The 10564-nt window shown below is 35.3% G+C and overlaps 1 protein-coding gene across 1 annotated transcript in view; it reads left to right on the top strand.

Annotated features, from left to right (window-relative positions):
- LOC114284713 (calcium-transporting ATPase 3, endoplasmic reticulum-type) overlaps positions 1-10168 on the top strand; it is a 101892-nt gene extending 91724 nt beyond the window's left edge. The window contains 5 exon segments of the mRNA XM_082903540.1: positions 974-1122; positions 2320-2425; positions 2541-2594; positions 7585-7634; positions 9722-10168. Coding sequence (XP_082759666.1) covers positions 974-1122; positions 2320-2425; positions 2541-2594; positions 7585-7599 — 324 coding nt within the window. The 3' untranslated portion in view covers positions 7600-7634; positions 9722-10168.
- Positions 10169-10564: the final 396 nt, after the last annotated feature.

Here is a 10564-nt window from a genome sequence, read left to right on the forward strand (position 1 = left end):
AATGCTTTAGTTTGTTAAGAAGATCCAACTTACAATTCATATTTAATGGCAAAAAGTAAAGGTATAAACAAAAATTACTTGTCATTATATTAAATAACTTACAAGTCATAACTTAGTTTTAAAATCATGCTAAGCTTAAAAAAAGAACAAATAAATAATGTCTAATGAAACTAATTTTACCTCTATATAGAACAAAATATTGTTTTGATTGAGGTATGGTATGGCTTCAGTACATACTAGGTGTGTCTGGGGTACGGCAAAAAGTAAGAAGAAAAAATTTGGTACATTTTTCATGTACAATATGCATGAAGAAGTACCATACGAAGTACAAATACCCATGGTTGATAGAATCATATGATTCACGATTCGATTCATACGATTAGATACAAGTTTCAAAAAAAAAAAAAAAAGATTCGAATTGTGCTGTTGAATAAGAAATTGATTGAATCGTACGATTCAATTTACGATTCACTATGATTCATTGTGATTCACTACGATTCATTACGATTCACTACGATTCAGTTCTATTTTTATTTTTGTTTACATAATGCATGAAACAACGTCGTTTTCGCCAAACTATGAAGATATATTGAAGAGATACGTGGTACAGGTACAATATGTTTGTCGAAATACCCATGTTGCATAGATACAGAGTAATATAAATAGAATTTTCGATTCTGCAAGTTTAAAAAATGGTTTGTTCTAAAGAATGTATCATTCAGTCTTTTACATGATGGAATTAAATGGAAATTTTAAATTTGGTTTGAACTTAATTATTATTATTATTATTTTTAAAAGGACTCTGCTAACACTGCATATGTCTTTTTTTCAACAATAAGCATTCGGCATTTTATTGTTGATCCCATGATCTGCATTGACAATGGTTTGATTTTCTGTTCAACAGAATTATTGGTTGTGCATGCCCATAAATTATCCTTTTTCTACACTAACATTTTGTACTACACTATCTCAGATGAATTTTGACACTTGTTCAACGAGGGATACAAGTTATCCATGTAGTATATTCAATGATCGGCACCCATCAACTGTGTCAATGACAGTGCTTCTTGTTGTTGAGATGTTCAATGCATTGAATAATCTCAGTGAAAATCAATCTCTCCTGTAAGTGTTCACTTGAACCTCAAACTTCATCTCAACTTTGATACTGTCTCTGTCCCCAGATCGATTCATTTGAATGCTGAATGTGTGACATGTAAAAACATGGTTATAGCTAGTTTCTTGGATTTCCATCTTCTTCCCATAAGGTACTGTATAAAATCAAATCAGGGAAGAATAAAGATTTTTAGGCCTTGTTTGGTTTGTGTTTCTCAAAAAATTTTGGGAAAAATTCTCTACAAATAAGTTTTCAAAAGTAATCAAACCAAACAAATTTTTCCAAAAAATTTTTTCAAAACTTGTTTGGTTTACAAATTTTCTAAACAAATCTCTCCCTCATATACACATCAAATCAATCACTTTTTGCAAAACTCTCTCTCAAAATAATTTTTCAAAACATCTTTTGAAAAAAAACCAAACCAAACAAATTTTCGTACTTTTTATCTCAAAACATGTTTCTCAAATACAAACCAAACAAGGCCTTAATTTTTCACTAATACAAGTGGCCATGAAACACTTTTAAAGGTGATAGATTTGGAATACTGCTTTTCATTAAGATACTACTTCTTGGCTTCTTAGAAGTGCAGCAAACTAAACTGCATGAAGAATACCATTGAAAATAGTGTTTGCAAAGCAAAGTGTAGTTTAAAGGCTTTGAAAGAACAGAATTGACCACTTGTAAATTTGGCTGTTCTGTTTCTCCTAAAAAATATATATATATATATTTAAATAAACAAAAATAAAATAAAATCTCAGCTGTTCATTTGACCCAATGTTTCCACAACCAAGCACATTCACACTTGCAGGTCTGAAGACTCTGCACACACACAATGCCAAAACTTCCATCCTTTCAATTGGCCTATTTTAATGCATTTAAGATGCTGAAATCCTCACACTCCCTTCCAAATGTAAACAATTTTCTTCAAATCGGGAAGTTTATTGTTGGAATTCTGTTTGTTCTTTGTACTATATATTTATAGATAGAAGGTGCAGAGATCAAGGCTTTCTTTAAAATTCCTGCTGTATTTGTTGACCAATGATAGGTTCAGAGTCAGCTATGTTAACCATCTTTTATAATTTCAAGCTACTATTATAAGTGAAAGTCATATTTTTGCCTTTCATTCTCAGTTGTAGATGTTGTTGTTTATTCAAACACTGAAAAAGAAAATAAATAAATACCACTAACCTGTACTTTATTTTTAGTGTTATCCCGCCCTGGAGTAATCTGCGGCTTGTTGGTTCAATTGTACTGACCATGCTCCTTCATATTCTTATCTTGTACGTGCGACCTCTGTCTATTCTTTTTTCCGTAAGTGATTTATCTTCTACTTCTATCTATTTACTGCAATTTCTTTTATATGATTCGACTTTTTTGCCCCCTTACATAAGGTTGTTAATTAAAATATTTGAATTTTGTGTTGCAGGTGACGCCATTGTCTTGGGCTGAGTGGATTGTTGTTTTGTATCTTTCATTTCCTGTGAGTAGTTTGATTACATTCCTTGTTTGCTGATGTTCATATTCTCTCTTTGAGTATCGGCGCTTATTATCTTGCCATGTTGGTACATCTTCTGCTGCTAACTGCGTTATGATATTGTTAAAATTAATAGGCAAATGACATGAATTGCTACTTTTTTCTTGTTATTGATAGAGAGTGGTATTCTCTGCCCCTGTCAAATGTGTTGCACATGTGTACCTGATTACTGCATTTCTCTATTGTGGGTTAGTTTCCCTTGGAATGTAGGTGTTTGGTGTAGCTTATAAGCTGCTTTTATCACCTTTTAACTTATATTAAGTTAAAAATGAGTATTTGGGGTAGCTTAATGGGATCGATTTATGGCTTAACACAGCTTATTTTGGCCCCAAATAAGCTGTTTATTGCAACCACTGAAAGAGGTGCTTCTCGGCTTATAGTTTATGCAGAAAGCTGTGTTAATGGGTGAAATTATTTAAACATCCCTTGGATTTTGCAAGAATTACAGCTGTGCCACTATATGAATATCCCAACCATTCATTTCACTGCTTCTCTCCCTCATGACTCTCTCTCTCTCTCTACTCATTTTCTTTGATTCTTTCGACTTGGCAACATGACTTGCCGACAACTACCGAAGATGGGTGACGATGCGGCCGACAACTTCTGAAGCTGGGTGACGACAATCAGATATGTGTAACGAAGGCAACTCGTTGCCTAGATGACAAGCACCTGAACTTGTTGATGATTTTGTTTCAGTTCTTTACTATCTTTGATCCCTTTGCTACAGATTTGGGTTTGATGATTTTGGATCACAACCACCAAATAGATTTCGATTTTGATTTGTACTTTGCTTTCTACGATGGTGGTTGTTAATCTGTAGCAATTTATGGAAGAATCCAATCCACAATTTAGGGTTTTTGTAATGATTTTGAGAAGAAAAAAATCCAATTTATGGATTAGGGTTTTGTGCAGTTCATGATGCTCTAGTCATGGAACAACGGGAATTCAATCGATGTTAAATCAGACCCAAAAACTATTGGGTACATGTATAGTACATGTCACGACCCGAACCTGCCCCATGGGTTAAGGCCATAACCGGCCAGTAATCACGAGATTATCTACGACCTCAAACCAAATAAGACAAAACTCATCAGAGTAAAGGAGCCAAACGGAAGCAAATTTAAAACTTTGTCCATAGAGTCGTGCTTATATGCACATCATAACATTCCACATTTACATATGTTAATAACTCACAACAGAAAGTATAGTAGCATAAGGTTCTGTGCAGACAGGATCATTCAAATCTAAGTCAGCCAACCAAAACTATACACAGACGTATACCAAAGTCCTCGCCAACATGACAAAAATACACAGAATGGCAAAAGGGCGAAGACGTGTCTCGTGCGTGAGACACAAGGGCTGACTCTTCAAAACTTTGGTTGTTCCATACAAACTTCACTGAGGCTGGGTCTAGACCTCTCTTGGCTCACCTACAAAAACACATGAATGAGCGTGAGCGAAAGCCCAATGAACAATATCAAATAAAGAATATACATTGGAATAATATACCTCAAACGGCCTTGGGCCCAGTTTATATTACTAACTAATACACACATACATAGACATATGTAAGTTAGGTAATTGCGGGTTCCAAACACATCATACGGCCTCGGGCCCAATTCATTAGTATCATTCAGGTCAAACTGGTCTTTGGCCCATTCATACTTTCATGTCAAACTGTTATTCGTGTCAAACTATCATTCGTATCAAACTGTTATTCGTGTCAAACTGGCCTTTGGCCCATTCATTTATTCATGTCGAAACGGCCTCTGGCCCATTCATTCATTCATTCTTGTCAGAACGGCCTCTGGCCCATCCATTCGTTCTTGTCAAAACGACCTCTGGCCCATCCATTCATTCTTGTCAAAACGGCCTCTGGCCCATCCATTCGTTCTTGTCAAAACGGTCTTTGGCCCATCCATTCATTCTTGTTAGAAAGGCCTCTGGCCCATCCATTCGCTCTGTCAAAACGGCCTCTGGCCCATCCATTCGTTCTTGTCAGAACGGCCTCTGGCCCATCCATTCGTTCTTGTCAAACGGCCTCTGGCCCATCCATTTATTCTTGTCAGAACGGCCTCTGCCCCATTCATTTGGTATAGCAAACATTGTCCACCAATCGAATCAACGAATCTTATAAAACTTACATGGACGTAAGCAATTGGACAATAACATATTTCAGATATCTTTGTTAAGATATTACTCACAGTGATCGGCTGGTTGATTTGGCCTGGAGCTTGACCCTACACATCACATAACACATATGGGTCACAACCGATTCAATCCGTTCTTTAATTCACATATTCCTCTCTAGGCTTTATTCTTATTCTTCTAACTCAATTATAATGCTCAATACATGCCTAAGAGTACTTAGAAGTGACAGAGAATGGAAAACGAAACTCAGAATGTCTTTTCAAAATTTCAGAAAACAGGGTCCCCGCTCGAGCGAACCCATGAGGTCTGCAAAAGTGCTGGATGCATCAAAATTACGCTCGAGCGTGAAGTCTTGCGCTCGAGCTGAAGGTCTGTCTACATAGCTCCCCGCTCGAGTGTGAACTTCCCCGCTCGAGCGGACATCCAAGTCTGCAAAAATACTGGAAGCACAAAATTCACGCTCGAGCGGCGGTTTCCCCGCTCGAGCGGACATCAAATTTTTTGGGTTTTCCAGAACATGTTCTTGAGCTCCAACTCAACATTCAATGGTTCTAGATGCATGCTTTTGGCTCAAACTTCACATAATCATATACTAACACGGTACCAACACCAAATTACAACACGATGGAGCTCAATTTCACAAATTAATCACATGCATGGCTCAAATTGACCCAAACTCATCACCAACACATTAACTTTAAACATTCAAGACCAATTCCTCCATGGTTTGTACTTGCATGTGGAGGACACTCATTATTCTCAACTTAATTGGTGAAGAAATGATCAAATATATGGACTTAAACCAAAAATTCAACATGGATCATACACATTGTGCTCAAACATGGAAATTTATAGCAATTCCTTACATGCATGTGTTCTATGACTTTCAATTCAACAAAACCAATTCATTTCTGTTACAAATGGTACAAATGATGCTCCAAATCATGAAGCTACACAGAACTACTCATGCATGTAAGGTTTGATGCTCCATTCTTCATATTTAACATGCTACATGCTAGAACACCCAAAATTGTAACAATTATGTACATGCATGTTCATTTTAACTTCAAATTCAGCTCAATCTTAGCCATGAGCTACCATACTACTTGATTTCACAAAATTACATACTCAATTCATAAATCAAGAATTGATTACTCACCTAGGAGCTTCAAACACTCAATGTTCTTTGAGTTTTAACTTCCAATTTCACAATCTTGGATCAAAATGCATAACTCCTCCTCTCTCTCTAGAACCGGCCCTCTCTCTCCCTCTCTAGAGAAATCTCAGCCCAAATAGATAAAAGAGAGGAATTGAGTGCGTTGTGCCCTCTTATGTAAGTCCCACTAGTCAAAATTATTAATATTAAATAATTGGGCACTTAATTGATCGTTCTAAATCTAATTATTTTGATTCGAATCAATTTTCAATCAAATTTCACCGTAGGCTCTAAAAATTATGCCAATCACGATGGCGCAATCAATTTCAGGTTCTGTGGCCGATAAGGCCTTCAATTTAAATTCCAAAGCAGATAATCAAACAGATATTCCTATGGTGAACAGATAGAAATTCAAAACCACATATATTCATATAAATGGCACTCAAAATCATATCAAACACATAATCATATGCATAAGGAGGATCAATTAGCATAATACGGAACAGGGGTATCACAGTACAAATTGTAAAGAAACATCCCATTATTTGGCAAAATATAATCTTACTGTGAGACATGTTCTTTGGAAGGAAAGCTTTCCTCCATAGCTTACCCACATATCCAGATTGCAGTCTTCCTGTGTATAAAAAAATTATGAAAATAGTTCTGAAAATGAAATTTTGAAAAAAAAAAATATTTTTCACAATTTTTGCATTTCTTACAAGGGCAAAATGATAATTACACAATGAAAGGTAGTATACAACTTATTCTAACAAACACTACCTTCCAGCTTAAATGTATAATCTAACATCTACACCAAACAAGCTAACAACTTCTATTTAAAGCTATAATCTAATAATCTAAAAACGGCCCCTATGTAGTAAAACTGATGGACGGCTAATATGTTACTTTCCCATCCATAATTGAAATGTAGGGGATGTATATACCACATTATTATGGAGAAGCAATCTTGTTATTTACTTATTTATTAGACATGCCTTTGGATCTAAATAACTCATTCGACACTTGTCTTAGAAAATTTAAAAATGAAAATCATCAACAACAATCTCTAAGTCAAATAGTTGGGTTGAATTTATGTTTATAGTTCCATTGTAGTGTTTACATTTAAAAGACTGGCATTGAAGGATGCCTTGCTCTATGATTGGAATTAGCAACATCTTTACATTTAGTACCCAGACATTAACGCCAAATTCTATTTACTTGTTGAATGGGTTGTGAGAGTTAATAAATAGGGAATTTCTTCAATGAGCCTCAAATATGGTGGTGGCTTAGTTAAATTTTCAAATCACACTTTGTTTTATGGATAAAATCTCATTAATTACTTTTCTTTGTTTCCTTTCTAGTTGTCACCGTGTCATGGTAGCTTCTCTTCCATTACTCAGAATAGCTTTAATGATGTCTTCAACTGATAATTTTCACCCCTTTCTTGAATAACTTCAGCTCTTTTCCTGAATAGCTTAGTGAAACCTACAGTAGCAAGTAATATCTTATATGTAGACTATTTTGTTTAATTGTTTCTGATTTAAATATAATACACTGCATCACTTTCTGTTTCATATTTGGATCTCTTTCTTATTTGACATTACTTACGATATTGTCAACCTGGCATAGGTTAATTATAATTGACGAGATACTGAAGTTCTTCTCAAGAAATACAAGTGGTGAGGTCATCTTAATTATTTTTTTTCCGATTTTATTATTATTATTATTATTCACATGCTTTGTGTAAATTGTACTTACATGTGTGTTATATGGACTCTTTTATTTTCCCCGACCGTGCCCATGGAATATAATAAAGGTAAGAGTGCCATGTGTCCAACATGTCCAACACCTGTAAATTTAGACACTTGAATCTTCTAATTTTTTACGATGCTTGAAAAAAAATGAAACTTACATTTGCTATTAAAGACACATTTCTAACCTCACACATGGGTTAGAGACGAATATCACGTCTCTTAATCATATTTAATTTCATGTACATTTCTACATAATTTAAAACATCTTATCTAAGTATATTATATTATATGATATGTTATATATATATGTGTGTGTGTGTGTGTGTGTGTGTGTGTGTGTCCATGATGTGTCTCCATATGTAACTTTTGGACACATCTTGATATCCTAAGATTAATGGTTGTGAATGTCCAACTTTTGGACAGATACCTGCACCCGATACTCATATCCAATTCCATGTAACATAGACTACACCCTTAGGTTTCTAACAATCACAACACCCTCTTATGTTTCTGAAAAAACAATTTTCCCTTGTGATGATGATTGCAACAGAAAATTTACATATTTTATTATTCATAGTAATTCTTACTTTGTTTGAGGAAAGCATTTTGTAATTAAAATATTTTTATGAAATTTTTTTTTTTTTCATAAAATGTTTTCCTATGTCTAGTTGCGACTTTGAAACTAATGTATTAGTTGTTGTATTAGTGTTAGTGTTAGTGTTAGTGTTAGTGGTAGTGGTAGTGGTAGGAGGAGGTGGGGCAGTTGGTGTTGATGGCGGTGGGGTGGTAGTCGGGTGAGGTGGAGGTTTTGGCGGCGGAGGTGGTGAAGGTAATGTTGGCGATGGTGGTGGTGGAGATGATGGTCGGGTTTTTGGAGGTGATGATGATGGTAATAGTGTGGTTGTGTTGGTAAGACTTAAGTTCGGAAAACGTTTTCTATCTTTTGAAATTGGAAAATAATTTTTTCCCAAATGAGCTTGTTTTCCATTGACCGCCACAAAACATTTTATGTTGCTTTTGCTTTCTGTAGTATCTAACTCTAGAAAATACGAAAAATATTTTCTGCCAAAACAAATGGAATGTTATTCCAATCCTAACTCACATTGAGTCATCAAGTTACTCTGTCCTAACCCCATTAATAGTGATCACCTCTAATAGTCATTGCCGATGACTACCACCCTATGAAGCATCGACACTTCAAAATAAGTGTCGTATCCGTGTCGGACACGTAGACACTTTGGGGACACGTATGGGACACACCACATGGCGTGTCGCCTTATTTAATTAATTTATTTTTAGGGAATACTTTGGGGACATGCTAAATTGTCTATTTCCCCATTTTATTTAATGCTTGTGATGAATATGAATGTTTATTATTTTTTTCTTAAATTTAAATACTTAATAGATCATCCATAAAAAATATAAACTGTAAATGTTAATTTGAAAGTGCTTTTAAAAAAAAAGAGTTAGAGTTAGTTTTTCTTAATGTTGATTGATTGTGAATATAATATTAATCTAGATAGCAAATACATATATATATATATATATGAAAACATATTTTACTGTCGTGCCCGTGTTCTCATAATTTTGAAATTGTCGTGTCCCGTGTCTGTGTCCATGGCCGTTTCCGCATCCGTGTTTGTGCCCGTGTCAACGCTTCTTAGCTACCACCCAATCAACCATCTCTAAAGTAGACCCATCTGTGTGTGTGTGTGTGTGTGTGTGTGCGCGTGTCTCTATCCATAACCCATTGCCATGCAAACCATCACAGACCACAATTTATAACCTACAGACAACCTCGTCCATAATAGTCTAATAGCTAATCCTGTTCAAATATATTTTGCCTCGTATCAAGCTACTTCTATTGGGAATTAGATTATATTAATTTCACCCTTGGGAGGACAGGTTGTCTTACATGGGATGAGATTTCTGATGCCCGCTTTGAGTGTTCTATGTCCACAATAATCAAAAGATACACTAACATATTTTGATGGTTGTTCTTCTTGTTGTAGGAGCACGATCCAAGTTCAGAGTGAGAAGAGCTGATATACTTCCAAAGACAGAATTACATAATAAATGACAAGTGGAATATGTACCAAATTTGGCGCGACGTTCAGGTTGGCCTACTAACCTACAGTTTGTTGTGAAACACCATTCAGTCATGTTTCTCTCTTCTGCTTTCATCTACATTGTGCCGAGGAACTACCTAAGATGTTTCCAATACAACCGCACAGACTACTGCGAGTATTCTCGGATCTCATAGACTACTTTTCTCAAAATGCTGTTTGACAATAATTTATAGAATTTAAGGGGTTTTGGTTTGGCATAGAACAAGTACTACTCACGACCGCCTTCTTGTATACAATTTGCCCTCAAAATACATGGTCCTGAAGTTACGGTGAAACAAACATTGTTCAGATTGATTTTTTAAGTAGTTGAATCTTTGTCCATGACTCAAATTCTCGTTGCCAGAGGTTGCTTTTTCTTTTTAAGATAATGGAGGTTCATGGGCTGCCGAAGATTTATATTTTATTTTATTATTACAATGTATTACATACTAATGAGTCACAATAACAATATATGTCATTATTACAAAGAAAATTGCCACCCAAGATTGCTCATAAAGGTTCAAGAGACATCTACCTTTTGAACGTAGCAAAGTTAGTAGTGTTGGTGAGATATGCTGGCTAGTAGTAGTTGTATTGTACCAGGTTGATTCAGCAGCCCTCAAACTGCCAATCTTGAAACTTGGCAGTTGGTTGAAGATGGCAGTTTCGAACCAGCTGGATGGGTGAGTTGGATTTTTTTGGCTTTGTGAATTTGATTACACTAGAATTTTGGCCTTAATTTAAATA

This window comes from Camellia sinensis, chromosome 13 (assembly GCF_055761805.1).
Source record: "Camellia sinensis isolate YWXY chromosome 13, ASM5576180v1, whole genome shotgun sequence".
NCBI lineage: Eukaryota > Viridiplantae > Streptophyta > Magnoliopsida > Ericales > Theaceae > Camellia > Camellia sinensis.